At 35.7% G+C, this 16,025-nt stretch overlaps 1 protein-coding gene across 1 annotated transcript; it reads left to right on the forward strand.

The window, feature by feature from the left end:
- Positions 1-9,152: 9,152 nt before the first annotated feature.
- Positions 9,153-9,548, forward strand: LOC125475441 (36.4 kDa proline-rich protein-like). The gene has a single exon (XM_048580168.1). The coding sequence runs from the start codon at positions 9,153-9,155 to the stop codon at positions 9,546-9,548; it is 396 nt and encodes a 131-aa protein (XP_048436125.1).
- The last annotated feature ends 6,477 nt before the right edge of the window (positions 9,549-16,025 follow it).

Below are 16,025 nucleotides of genomic sequence, written 5' to 3' on the forward strand. Positions count from 1 at the left end.
CAGTTTTCTTTCCACATTTCCCTCGTGCTTTTGCTTTGCTTTTTCAGAGTGGTTTTTCGGACCTTTTGGGTTTTGGACTGTTTATGATAGTGGGTTGGGCTTGTATTTTTGTTGTTTGGTTTATTATGGACCTTTGAGAATAATGGGCCCTACTTTGGACTGAGCCCAACTTGAACTCTTGTAGTCTTGACCCAATTGGCACTACACCCGTTTCAGATCCGAACCGGCATAAATAAGAAAGGGAGCAGGCAGATTTTCTAACTTCTTGTTTAGAAAAGAAGTTGATGAATTGTTCTATCATCCAGTTGTTCCACACCTACTTGAGATTTTTGGTCTCACCATGGAAGATTTATTAACGCATGCATGACCTAAGAGCATTTCCATCCGTTGGTAAAAAACAATAACAATCGGAAGGTAAGGGCAATAAAATTGCAGTTCCTTATCACTCTAAGCATTAATTACTTTTGTGCAAGTCCACCAGTTTGAAAAAAATGAATGGCAAGGCGATTACTATTCATAAAATATATATATTTTAATTTTTTATTTATGTTTTTGGATATTTGTGGAAAAAAATTCAGGCATTGTTTTTGGAATTTTTTAAAATTTTTTACCATTGAAATAATCTTGACCGATGATTCTCAAAATTATAATTGTTGGAAGGTCAGAATTCTGCCATGTGGCAGCCGGCCACAAAAAGACAATTTTTTTTGTTTCTGTTGAATACTAACAGTCCAGAATCCAAATTAAAATACCGTTGAAAATCCAACGGTGCCATTCCACTACGAAAAAGAGTATATGGCTCATTTGTTCATCACGTGGGTGGAATCCACGGTTGTTTGCTGGTGCAACTGGGAGGGGCACCTGCCCTCCTGCCAATTGCCCTCTCATTTTTTCACTGCTGGAGCAAGTTTTTGTGGACAACAAGGCACTTCCCCCAATTGCGGTTGGGAACCATTGGAGATGCTTTAACGTATTCATTTGTAGTAAAGAAAATTGATGAACACAATTTTAGAAAAACATTAATTTTAATATAAATGCTATATGATTTCAGATATGATGATTTTTTTGTACACATGATTTAAAGGAAGGCCTAAAAGATGAACGATTTAAATTGTTAAATACATTACGAAGCGATTCCTATAAAAACGTGTATCAAAATAGTGTAAAATACATAGTGACACCGATTCGGCTCAGCCGTAAAAGCGAATGAATCTCTTAAGCTTCCATATAGTGCTCAATTGCCCTTATTAGACAGATTCCTTATCTCAGATACATATCTATTGTTTTCAACGGCGTGTTGAGGACTTACGATTTGACACCCTCTTATATGCTCTCTGTATTTCAACAAAAGTTATACACTGTTGAATGAAAGCTTACTCCATTTAATTGAAGTAGGCATTTAATCACTCACCGTAATTCTCTCCGACTGAAAGCTTACTCCATTTTCTAGGGTCCAAACATATCGGATGGTGGGACTTCCATGACTTTAGGAACCAACCAAATATGGGTACCATAATCCCAAAAATTTTGGACAACCCTTTTAATTATCTCTTCTGTGGTGGAGAGGAGCCTTTCCTTTCCCATTTAACTCTCGGTTCTCTTTTTAGGTTCAATGTGGTTCATCACCAACATCATTGTTATTGTCTAAATTTAATCACTTATTAATAAGTAACGTTGTATCTAATAAACTTTTAAGTTGGATATTGTTTTTGTATATTATTTTTTTGATGTAGGACTCTATTCCCCAACAAACTCCCTCACGAGTCACCACACATAGGATCACACGAGAAAGAATTCTCCATCAGGAACTAGCAATTCAGTGTGCCAGATCTTAGGCAACTTTTCTAGAGTCCAGTCAGATATCATTTATTCATCAAATGCAACGCAACTTTTTAAAGAGTCAATGGTACCCAAAAGCTGAAGCTAGGGCAAATTTTGAAAGCCCAGCTTAAGTATTCGATCCCATTATTAAATAAGGCTAGAGAAGCATCGGAAGAATAACATGCTCTAATACAATTATGATGAACTTTTTAGGCTCAGTATAGTTCACTATCAATAATATCAATATTGTCTCAACTTAACTACATATTGATCGATGTTGAATTTTATAACAAAAGACCTTAGTGATATTAGATGTAGAAATCCCACATGTAGTTAAATTGCATATTTTATTTTTTATTATTTCCCCAATATGGAACTCTATTCTCTACCAATATGTTTCACTGCCACCTCCTTCTGATTCTCTTTCCACCTTGTCATAAGGGGAGAGATAGAAAGGAGGGACATTACTAAAAGACCTAAGAACATGACAGATGTCAATTAATTTGGATCCTTGGGGTTGAAAGTCATAGGACATTATTCCTATACACTATAAGGGGCTGCCGTGGATCTTTGTGGGGTTTCAAACCTTGATGACCTTTCTTTTCCTAGCAAGTAGCAAGACTAGTTTTTTAAAATGTTAGTGCGCACTGCGCACATGGCATCAATATTGAACACTTGCAGTCGTGCACTTTTAGTTTTGCCTTATGCTTGAACCAAATCTCGATTATTTGTATTTGCTAGACTTAAATCATTGATCACCATTAATTTTTTGTTAGCAAAACGACGATTAGAATGACGTTTATACATTTGTATTTGTTTAACTCGTATATTTTATATCTAGTGGCTTCCCATGTTGTTCATCATTTGTAAGTTGCTTCACACCTGTGCAAAATCTCTTGTCCATTAATTGAAGGGTGCGACCAGACACTAAGCATATTGATGCGAAAATAGTTAAGCACACAAATTAACCCTCTTGTTGTCAAATTGTAGTAAGGATGCAAGTAGGGATCGTTCTTGGACCGGGGATTAGGAGGGCTTGCTAAAACCTCTAAACTAACTCAAAAACATAAAAACAAAGTTAAAAACGTTCACAAAGACTCAAAGGACTCAAAACAGGTTCAAAAGACTCAAAACTGCCTAAAAACACTAACTAGGCAGTTTCTGACCTTAAACACAAATTTGGACGAATTTAAGATTATAGGTTGATTCAAAACACTTTAAAACACAAACTAAACAATTCTAAACACTATAGAACAAGAAAGTAAAGGGGGGTTTTGTTTTGACGAAAATTGAAATAACAAAACAAATTAACAAACTAGGCAGATTGTAAAACGAATTCCTTGAAAACAAGATAATGGATGGATTAGTTAGAGGTCCATTCTCCACACATGACACATTTGTATATGAATCGATTCTCCAATTGCTTTTCACTAACTATGATGCTCAACACCCCAAGTTAACCGTGATGCACTAATTAACCTTCAAATCTTCCTTATGTCAATGAATTGGATGATGCATGCGACAATTCAAATCATTCTCCAACGGTCCTCAACATGAATGCATAGAAGAGATACAGTGAGAGATCATTATGCTCTATGAAAATCATAAGTGTTGACGAGGCAATTGTAACTATGAATGCATGAAACTCTTGCCAAGAATTCAATTAACTCGGTTGTGACTAGCAACCTTCACTACTCATGTTTATAAACTTGTGACGATTAGGTGAAACTTGTTTATAAACTAGCATCAAGTTCATGCATGAAAACTAAGTATGCATCCTTAATCAACATACAAGAACAAGTTATGAATAAAACAGATAATTGAATTGCAATCACAACTTAACAAATCACAATTGGAAGAAATCAATTTATATCTCAAACATGTTCATGGCTTCAAACTTTCCCCTAACTAATTAGGGGTTTAGCCACTCATGATTACAGCAAACTCAGAGATTAATAACAAAGTAAACATTGGAAACAAGAACGAAGTACACCTAAGAACGCTCCAATCTGCAAGCATGAACCGTTCAAGGTCTCCTTCCTCTCCTAATTGCTGCGGCACAAGGGTTAAGTGAGTTTAGGGGGTTATGGGTGATGTAGAATGATGGATTTAGGGTTGGGATGGATGTAGGGGACAGCAAGGCTTGTTTCTGGGCAGAAAATATGAAGAATGGTGAAGTATGGATGTGTTAGAGAGAGGGGATGAATTTCTGGCGTGAATGATGAATGAATGGATGTTTTGTGGCTGCAACAAGGAGGTTTTTAATAGGATTTCAGGAAATAAAACCCTAGGTTATTTAGGTAATCAGAATTTAAGTCAAAAGCTTGTAGAAATAGGAAATCAAATCAGAAAATCAAAGGAACCTACCTAAAACTTGCGGCAATGCATAAAACACAAAAGGAATGTGTTTTAATGCAAGGAAATAGGAAAGAAACTATCTCCCTTGCACGTCAAGGAAGAGGAAGGGTCAAGGGTGATGCGGCTAAGGGTTTGCATAGGAAATAAGTAAGTGTTTAATTCCCCAAATCAATTCTAAGAATCAGGAATTAAGTTAAATCCCTCTAGAATAGGTAATTGAAATCAGGAATTAGGGGAAAAAAGGCTAAGTCTTGCGGCACAAGGAGGAAAAGAAAGGGAAAGTGCAAAACTTGCAGATTTTGGGAGAGAAAAGGAAGGTAACTCACGGCACAATTTAGGACATGTCTAGGGCTTCTAGAACATGTGATTTAGGCAACCAACATTATTTGGAAACTTGCATAATTGGAAACCTTTCAAGAATAGAAACTCTCCATAATGGAAACTGGTTTCCAATTCTTGATTCCTCATTCTTTCTTCGATTCTAGGCTCACTTGATCTTCAATTTCGTCCAATACTTTGGCTCCAAGCATAAGCTATCCATCCTTAGCCCAAAAGTGCTCCAAAAGGCTCCAAAATACACTTCTTTGCTCCTTTAGCCCTTAGAACCTGAAAACATACGAAAATGATTTAAAAGACTTAAAGAACTAAGAAATAACAACGTAAATGCACAAGAACAAGCCAACTAAGTCGCCTAAATATGCTCCTATCACATATATGACATTAATGTTAATTATGTGTTCTTATTTGTCACTCACTCGCTAAGTAATGCTCTCATGTTACATATAACACGTGTATCTATTTGTTAATAATTGAAAAATAACTATTGATGTTGTAACAAAGTCACGACACTTTGTTTCCTAGTGAAAAAGATAAGAGAGTTGAGGAGAGTAGAATCATATATAAAGTTACATCTTCTACCTTCACTTGAATAGAAAAGATAACTTTTTTTTAGAATTTCTCCATATCTCCTACCTTATGTTAAACAAAATACGTAAATTAGCATTGATATTTTCATTTGCATCAAACCTAATGAGTTATTTAAACTAAGTCAATCCTAGATAATAAACGTAATCTAATGTACTTATTTAGATAAACTTGACAAAGTTGATCTCATAATATTGGATACTTGGAGGGCTTGGAGTTGGCGAGAGAATCATGGCCAGATGCATCAGTGTTCAACTGAAAAAAAAAAATGGCATTACGTGCGTGCAGTTTTAAATATATACGCGATCGTGGAATATTAAAGATTCAAAAAGAGATTTAGTTATAGCCCATATCCCCCCACAATATCCAAGGTTGATACTTATCATGATTCATGATAACCAGCGCACAAAACGGCCCTTTAACTTTCTCCCCATTTGTCTGCACACTTTTAAAACTTGGCAAACTCAAATAGTATAGAAAATTCAATTGCGATCCTTAATTTAGATGACTTTTATTTTTCTTAAACCCTAGTGTTGGATTTGATTTTAAATTTTCTGATGAATTTGATTTTAATTCATTTGTCATCATCCACGAGATTCGAACATAAGATCTTTCACTCCTATGTAAAGAGGAATACCACCAAATCATAGTACTGAGTAGCAATAACCGGTAGGAATTAAGACATATATTGTAGACCTTTTCCTAGATGATAGCAAAAATTAGTTTCTCTTTGGCGCATGTGTAATACTATTTTTTCCTTCAACTAGATTAAAAGATGTAAGGCGTACATATATGTATTCGGTCCATCTTTAATGAATATGTTATTTCGAAAAACATACATTTACGAATAAAAAAAGGTAAAACATATTTAATGTTGCATCACATTGACAACATGAGATATGAAATGTTCTTTTCGTTATGTTGGCCACATAAAATAGTTGAATATGCATGAATGGTTACAGCAAATTCTAGCTGCGCACGCAACTTTAATTTCCAGCAAGGAAAGATTAGAATCAAGAGGCAACCCAAGCACTACTGGTAGGTCAAAATTCAAATGCTGGATTCATACCAGAAACGTCTCATCAGGCCCGGCTTGTGGGTCTGGATTGTATGGCACCATTTAAATTATTCCTTAATTTGTTGAAGCATTAGACAGATTTTAATCCCTACAGCTAACCTTAATTAGTCAGGCTATAAAACACATTTGAAAAGCACTGTGCGGCAAGTTGGCAACAGACTATATGGTAATGGATATGCATGGGACGTGCAAACTAAGAGAATTTTGAGGAGGGAAACATGTAATCATTTGACCGTTTAATTTTTAATTAATTTTTAGCACCTCTTTTAATTTGCTCAAATTTCATTTTTCAAGTATTTCACTCCGCTACTCCAACTCCCCAGCTCAAACTCTATAAATATCCTCCATTGCATTCAGTTGGAACCACAGCACACCTCTCTCTCTCTCTTCCATCAGTTGTTTTCTATACTAATCTTATTATCATGGCCAATGGCAAGCTCATCGTTCTTCTTCTTGTTCTAATTTTCTCTTATGGGATCATTTCAACTGAAGAAAGGTCGCTAAAAACAGATCATACTAAAGGGGGATCGACATCAATCAGCGGCGACAATTATCTCAACTCGCGCCGAAACGTGTTGGAAAGTGAATTATCAGACTTTGTGACACCGGTTCTTGGCTATGAGAGTGCTCCTGCTGACAATTTCCGGCCCACGACGCCAGGGTACAGTCCCGGTGCTGGTCATTCTACTGGACCTCAAGCAGCAGAGCCAAACCAGTAAATTAAATAATTGTTAACTTCTTTATTTGTATATGGGTCCAATTAAGTTCATGACTGTCATGAAGTGCAATTGATCATATTATATTAAGAATATTAGTTAATGAAGGGTTTATTAGAATGTACTATATGAATAATTTGGTTGTAAAATATGATTCTGGCTTTCATCTGTAGTCAGACTGTAAAGTATATTATTCTTATCTATGTTCTTACTTGGTGAGATTAACATCCGACTCTTATTTCTTCTTTTTGTCATAGAGACCGGTTACGCATGCCCAACTACCGTTTCATATAGGTTTTTACAACCTTGTTTGTATTTTTCCTTCGAGGTTTTGGCTACTTTTTTTCCTCGTACGTTTTACTTTTCTATTAAATGTTGGTAGCTTTGGGTGTTTGATGGTCGTCCCCTAGCCCGCGCCTATGCCAGAATAAAATATATAAATTTGGATTTTATTAATTTGTCATGTATTACTTGATTTTAAAGCTTGATCATTTGCATATTTGCAACAATATTTAGATTGTGTGAACGATAATATGATCATCCAACAACATAACTTACGACATGCATGAGCCACCACTTACGGTCTGATTTAATATTGGAACTTTTGAACCTGTATCTTTTAAAAACTTTTGTCCCAATATTAAAAAATAACATAATAATTGACATCTGCCGCCATCACTATGATTTAGTATCACTAAGATTTAGTATTAATTTGTTATCATTTGTAAGTAACAATTCTTGTGTTCGATTCTCACAAATAACAAGTTTGATAACTAATTGTTATGTTTATACCTATTGAAGAATGCAATCCCATGTGGAAACTTGACAAAATATATTACCACTTATACATATGTGCATGCGATAATCAATATAAATGTGAGTAGTAGTGGGCTGCTAATGGCTAGTTTGGTATTGTTGTGTTTTATTTTATTAAAAAAAAAAAAAAAAAAAAAAAACTGTTTCTGTTGTGTTATGAGAATAAATAGCTGTAAAATAAAGTTGTTGAATGATTGACAAACTTTTTTTTTTTTTGTAATAGTGTTTTTAATATTAAAAAAAAGTGTATGAGTGTTTGGTAAACTTTTATATAAATTACTTTGAATATGATAAATGATTAAAAATGATATGGCATTTAATGTGATCTAATAATTGTCAAAAACAATAATGTAGGGGTAAAGATTGTAATTTTGTGAAACATGTGGGAGTAAATGAGCATTAATTACTATACTTTGAAGAAAAAAACACTTTTTTTAGAAGCATAGTTGACCCTGCTTCTGCTTTTCTACTTTCATTGACTACAGTTTTTTTTTAAAAAAAACATTTTTTTTTGTTTTACCAAACACATTTAATGTTTTAGATTTTTTCAATAAATTTTTTTTTTAAAGCACCACAATCTTAAACCAACCCTAAATCTACTATGAAATCTTAATAGCACCATTATATAACTTAGCTCAATTCCCTATTTGGTTCAACCCGTGGTTTTCGAATTGAAAGGCCTTCGGCCTCTGCCCAGTGCACAATGTGCCAAAAAGAAAGCTATTTGAATCATTTTCTGAGACCATGCACATTCTAAACCACATATTGATTTATTAAACTGAGACTTATGTATATCCATGAGTTTCACTTTTATTAATTAGATATATGATTCAGTATGTGATTCATGTAAATTTAGGACTACTAGTCAATCAGACAGAATCTTTTGCTTCGGACTACTAGTGAAATTTATGCCATGAACGGAAAATAACGTATAATCGCACGAGGCAAGAAAAATGTTTAATTTAAATGAAAATAAGTCATTTAGAACCAAGTGGTAATTCTTTTAATTTGTAAGTGAGAGTTTTAGGTTAAATTCTCACCAAAGCAAATTTAAACCATATTATTACTAGTCAATTATGAAATTTAGCTCATTACTCATATCTTAGGGTAGATAATATCGTTTATCAAACAAACCAAAAAAAAAAAAAAAACAAAGAGGCATGTAACTGCTTTGCCAAACCTGAAATTCTGACAGTTCTTCAGCCTTTTTTCCGGAACCAAGCAATTCTTACCTTATCCATCCATGCAGTGGCAGTTCTGAGTTGCTCTTCCTCGTGAGTTTTATCCATCCATGCATATAACGTTGTGTGAGAGCAGTAAATGTTGCTCGTCTATCCTATATATACCCTTCATGACATTCAGTTGAAAGCACACCTCTCCCTCTCCCTCTCCCTCCCTCTCTCTCTCTCTCTCTCTCTCTCTCTCTCTCTCTCTCTCTCATGGCGCTGGTATCCAAAAGATCCAAGCTTCTGTGTGCACATGTGTTTCTTCTTGCATTGATTCTCTCTTATGGAATCATTGCAGCTGAAGCAAGATTGTTGAACACAGCAGAAACAAATTCAGCTGTTCAAGAACCTATGCCGCCGCCTATCGTGCCGCCGCCCATCCTGCCACCAGAAGTTGAACCTATACCGCCCGCTTTATCCGAACCTATGCCGCCCGCTTTATCCGAACCTACACCGCCCGTTTTATCCGAACCTACACCGCCCGTTTTATCCGAACCTACGCCGCCCGTTTTATCCGAACCTACGCCGCCCGTTTTATCCGAACCTACACCGCCCGCTTTATCCGATGCTGATTATGAGGAACCTCCGCCGGATGTAACTATCTTCTAAGTACAACACCAGGATCATGTTAAATGTAATACCCCATGGTGTATCAATAATAAAAAATAATAATAATTCCCTTCTCCCATTATATTTTTCTGCATGGTTATATTTTGCTTAGTTTGAATTTAATTAGGCAGTTCTATTCGTACACTTATTATAACCTCCTGCACACTCCTCTCAATTTTCAGTCATCAAATCATATGATTTGAATAAGATCAAAGGACCAAAAGTATCAAGGAGTGTGCGGAAGCTAAAAATGAGTGTATGGATAATAAGGTTTTAAAAGACAGTAGACACTAGTTGAGTGGCAGGTAGGAGGTTAGCGCTTAGGTTGGGCCTAGATAGTATTTTTAAGTTTAATTAAATTTATTATATGTCATATAAACAAATGTCTACTATGCTAAAAAGAATACATAATTGTATTAAAATATATAAATCGTAAAATAGAATAACATAGTTTATGAAATATTACAACATATTGAAGTCATGGGAAACAAATAAAAAATGGTTGTTTATCCAAGTATTTAACAAGTCTCTTACAATTTATTGAAAAAATAAAATGCAAAATGGAATTTATCTATTTTCTATCTAAGTGGGAATTGTGACCTAGGGGGTATCTATATAGGTTTAGGCATCATTTCTTAATTTTAAATGCTTAAAAATTAATCGGGGCGATGACCAGATGCCTAGCGTCTACATAGAACCTAGACAAGGCTAGACATAAATTTTTAGAACAATGATGGTTACACCACTCTTTAATTGTTGTATTTGTTTTTGCCAAGGATGTATGTGTGTAAATATATATATATATATATATATATATATATATATATATATTGCATCTTCCGATTAAAAGAGGAATGCACTTATATCACCTTTCCGAATAGTGTTTGTTTATCGTATAAATTTTTTATAATCATTTTAGTAATTTAAATACTATTTTTAAAGAAAAGTGAAGAAAAAATACAACATTTTTAGTTTAGGTAGCAAATAAAAAGTCAACAAAATCATTTAATTAAAAAAAATTTACAATTCAGAACAATTACATAATTACCATTTAATCCTACTACCTTTTGCGACGAACGGTCTACAAGATTTTCCTGCGACGATGATCTGCCAATAAGTTGGAGCGGTCTAAATTATCCGAACCCTTGTTATTTTAGTTGAGGTTAAGTCTGATGAGAGTAATATTCTACAACTAACAATTTATTTATTTTCAAGCTGACCCATTTGCTATTTATTATTTCAATGACGAATCCTTCGTATTGGAATGGGAAAAGAGTTAAATGTTTACGCAACTGATCCTTGCGGCGATATTTTCCGATGAAGGTGACCTACTGACGAGATTTTTCGACGAAGGTGGTCCGGCTGACAAGATTTTTCTGCGACCAATCACTTCATCCTCATATAAATAAAATTACCTTCAGAAATATCTTCTTTCCGGTTGGAATCCCAAAAACTCATGGTGAAGAACAACTTGTACCACTACACACAAAATCATTTGTTAATGATTGGATTATTATGTAAGTGTTGATTATGTTCTTATCTTTTAGAAAAATTGCCAAAAATAACACATTTTCTTAATCTTAGAACTAAAATAAGACAAACCAGTCATGCACAAGTTATGTACATCATGCACAAAACTGAAATGACGAAAATACCGACATATAAATTGTACAAACTCACAAGTGATGACATCATTTTTCTGATTTAGAAGAGAGAGCTATGAGCTCAGGATGTTTGGGTTGAATTCTGATATGTGAGCATATCATGTGCATGTCGTGTACATACAATGAACGTATCTTGAAAATTCATCAAAAAAAACACCATTTTGTGCCAATTTTTAGTAAACACACAAAGAAATATAATATTTTACAAGTCTTGGCGTTGAAAGCCGGGTTCGACACGCTGCAGTACCGGCACGCATGGAACTGCGGACGCACTGGACTGGCGGTCCGACCAGACCCCTCCACTGCCACTCCCGGTTTGCAGGTTCCGATAAGGAATCTGAAGGGGTGGGCCAGGCAACAGGAGAGTGAATTGGGTCGCGGAACTTCGGGTAGTCAAAGTCCTCGCCCTGGGTGTTGAATTCGAGGAAGGTGTATGCGTCGTTAGCGGTGTCGGGTTGCGACGTATGTCAAAGAGGTTGTTTGGCTGCATATCCATGTAAGGGTGTGGAATTGAAATCTTTTTAGGGTGGAAAGGATTTTGATGAGATTAGAGAGATACAAGGAGAGTGAAAGGGGGGTTAGGGTTAAAGTTAGGGTTAGTGTTTGGTGAAGGAAATTAATGCGAAGGGAGAAGAAAGAGGTTTGGGAAGAAGAGCGTGTGGGAGGTGCATGGAGAGAGAAATAGTAGAGAGGGAGATCAGAAAATGAGAAATTAACTCACTTATATGAAGGGTAATTAGGTCATTTTAAGTTGTTAAAAAAATCATATTTCTATCATATTGTTGTGCATGGTGCGTACAATGCTTGTTCATGATCGGTTTGTTCTATTTCAGTCTTAGAATTAAGAAAATGAGTTGATTTTTGCAATTTCTCTATTTTTTATTGGTGACGTATAATTTGATTTGCAAATTTGTTTTAAAAATTTAATCTTCCTAGCATTATCCTATTAATATATATCACACACATATGATGCATTTTATTTGTTAAATATTATCTACTATTAGATTACTCTCCAACCGTAACTTCTAAAAACACATGTAATATTACTATCTACTAAGACTCATAAGAAAAGCACTGTTCAACATGTGAGAAATACAACTGTTCATTAACAGTGAAATGACAAAAATGCCTTCCAATTCCTTTGATATCAGCCTTGTGTTATCTATTTTTATTGCATGTGGATATGAAAAATCAAGGCTTAATGTTTAATAAGGACAGCTCAAATACTCAGGGTCACGTTTGGTACGTGGGATGGGACGGAACATAGTGGGACGAGACGTTCCGTCCCACGTTTGGTGCACCTAAAATGAGTGGAACGCGATGTTCCACGGGACAAGTTTTGGATGATTTTTCATTCCGCATCCCCCCTGGAGTGACTTGTTCCACGTCCGTGGGACACAAATTTATAACATTTTAAGACAAAAATGCCCCTTGCCTTTTTCAAAATTTACATCATCAAAATCATACGACAAACCCTAAAACTATCTATCTTCTTCTCAGCCGCTGAACCTCTTCACCTCTGCATTTCCCCTTCATAACCTTCATCGCCATCTTCTTCCGTGTAGCCTCTTCAGCTCTGTACCTCCCATTCACAACCTTCCTCCTCATCCTTTTCCGTGTAGCAGCTCTGCATCTCTCATTCGCAACCTTCCTCCTCATCCTCTTCCGTGTAGCATCTTGAGCTCTGCATCTCCGTTCTAGGTTCGATCTGTTTTTGCAGCTTCTGAAAATTTTCTGTGAGTTTCGTTTTGTCTGTTATGCAAGTTTAGTAAATTACTGATTTTTTTAAGTTATTTAGTTGTTTGTTGATTCTGTGTAAGTGTTTAAGTTGCAAGTAGATCTGTTGTGCGAGCTTGTGGTAGTGAGCAATTTGGGATCAAAACTTTTTGTTTGGTTCCCGAGAAAATTGGAGAAAGAAAGCAAAAGGGAAAATTTGAATGTTGTTGCCGTTATTTTGGGTTCTGGGTTTTGAAATTTGAGGCAGTAGGTCCGTTGTGCATGTTGAAGTCAGAGTCTTTGTGTTGCTTTTACATGACCCAATTTATCAAGGTTTGGATTCAAAATTATGGGTTTCATTTTGCTCTTTGTTGCATTTTCCCGGGAACCAAACAAAGGTTAAAGTTTAGGGATTGGAAAGAGGTAGGTGAGAGCTAATTTAACTTGGTTATGGATATTATGTTGCACTGTAAAATCTAATGATTCACATGTGTTGAGTACACTAAATCCATTGTAGATTTGTAGGAAACAGAGCTCTAGATTGAAACTTATACCAAATATAAAATGGATACCCAAAACTGAAGATGCAGAACTTGCTGCTATTTGGCAGCTCTGTGACTCAACTTTGGACATGATTTTTATCAATCAAAACTCAACGGAATTTAGTGAAATCAGATGGGTTTAATCATGGACATGCCTACACTACTACAATATAGGCTATCACCAGCGGACCAAAAATGGACAAGAAATCCGATTTCTGTCGGAAATTTGGCAAAAATCCAACATAAAACAATGTAATGTTGAATTGGAATAACAACACCATTGCTAGCGTCACTAAAGGGCTTCAGTGTCGGTTTGTTCGCTTAATCCGCCACTAATTAGCGTCAGTTAAAAGCAACACTGATGTTGATGTCAGTTTAAAGCGACGTATACTTCAACATTACATCAGGTTTAAAGCGACATTAGATAACAATTAAATAAATAAAATATGCAAACTAGTGACGGTCTTAATCGACACCACCTTTGTTAATAATAATAAAAATATTTCAAAATCTGTCTCTGCATTCGTTTTCAATGAATTGCCAATTGACATCTCTTCCATGAAGTACTGCACTGGCGACTTGTCCACTAAAAATACATCTGAGAGAAGAAGCCAAAATAAATATCAAAATTGAAGAATTTGTACACAGAAATTGCACGAGGGAAAAGCAAAATGACTCACAATTTGGATCTTCGGCCATAAGCCGCTTCTAATCCAATGACTCGATGGTCTACAATTTTGGGATCGTGTTACCATTGGGCTCGCTCCTTTGCTTACTCTCCGAACCGCCCATCGCCACACTTTCCTCCTTGACCTCGCCTTCAATACGAGACGACACCGTTTCTGTCTCTTCCATGACTCCCCCGGCAAACGTACTGGCTTTTTCTTCTTATTTTTCAAGCCAGCAAACGTACTCTCCTGCCCCTCAGAAATTGCAATGACAAAACATACAAGTCTCAACAAATGTACTTGTAAAATAATACAGCACAAATAAAAAATGGTTGTTCAATTGAACCACCTGTCAAGCTTTCGGCTTTCTCAGCCAACTTTTCCACAAAATCATCAGTAGCATCCTGAATAACAACCTTCTTTTTCTTCTTTATGGTAGGATCAAAGGGGGCAATCTGCAAAAATAAAAAAGGATGAAGACCACAATAATTAGTTCTACCATTCTGAACCACTGAATTCTAGATGAAACAGCACCTTTTCCTTTCCATTGGATTCTTATACTAAAGGCACCCTTCGTGGAAGACCGGCGCTCCCAATGACAATCCTCTGCCTCAACTAGGCGGACCCAGCGCAAATTCTGAAACTCGGGATCGACGACCTCCGTCGTGACGGGCAGGAGCATGGTCTGGGCTCTGTTGAATTTGAAACAGCGATTGCTGCTGCTGCTGTTGTGGCTGTGAAGAATGAGCCACTTTGTGCAGGAGTCTACCGGAGTGGTGTGAAAATTTCAAATTTCAAAATATTTGAAATTTTGCAAAAGTTTAGTGACCCGCCTTTTAAAATTTTTTTAACTTAAGTATATATGAATTTGGTAGATAACAAAACGACATCGGGTTTCAAAATATTAAAAGAAACTAAAATCTATATCACTCAGAACCGACGATGGCTTTAACAATACTTTATGTCACTTAAAAGCGACACCCAAAATTTATGTCACTTAAAAGCGACGCCAGTATTTAAAAGTTATTAAAATATATGTCGGTTATAAGCGACATTACATGTTTACGTCGGTTAAAAGTGACGTAGACATTTTATGACATTTATAAGCGACAATGAATCCGATGTCATGTTCAGTTAGTGTCGCAACTGTCTTGTCCGCCACTATATTATATTAAACCGACATCACCTACTGACACTATAAAGCCCTTTTGTAGTAGTGCTAGTTTCCAAATACATAATATTGGACCAAAACGAAATCACAAGGACCGGGAAATTAAGAGCCATAGTAAGCCACTTATAATAGTTTTTCGGCAGTAAAATAAGTTTTCTGAAATTTTTGTTGTTATTGAATTTTATTCTTTTGAAATTTCCGTTGTCTTTGACGAGTTCTATTTTCTTTTGAATTTCTCAGCACTTGCTGCGGAAGTTACTGTGGTGCCACCATCAAGATTGACAGCTTTAATTGGTCAGGCTCTAAAGTGGTAGCAGCACCAAGGTGAACTTTTGCATCTGTTATTTTGTTTTGTTGGTTATTTGGTATGAGGTTCTCTTTGAAAATTATCCTCTTGTGGATATGTTGCTTACCATTCATTTGTCCTGAACTATTTTTCCCTCCCTCCCTTCTATTTTCTTCCTTTCCATAGATGGGTACTTTTTATTTGTTATAGATACCCTTTATGGCTATAAAATTCATATTCACTTTTGTGCATGGTGAATTTTTAGTGCCACTGAAACCAAGTTTTATCTGTCCACAAGAAGTTTTCTCCATATATGTTAAGATAGGAAACAGAGATTTTTGTTGTTGATCTAGGTTCGTCATTTTACCATTACATGGAATAGAAATCCCAGCTGCATGAATCAGATGGAATCCCACGTATATATCCATGT

This window comes from the organism of the source record quoted next, unplaced genomic scaffold (assembly GCF_019419815.1).
Source record: "Pyrus x bretschneideri cultivar Hongxiangsu unplaced genomic scaffold, Pyrus_bretschneideri_v1 Contig15, whole genome shotgun sequence".
In the NCBI taxonomy this organism is placed as follows: domain Eukaryota; kingdom Viridiplantae; phylum Streptophyta; class Magnoliopsida; order Rosales; family Rosaceae; genus Pyrus; species Pyrus x bretschneideri.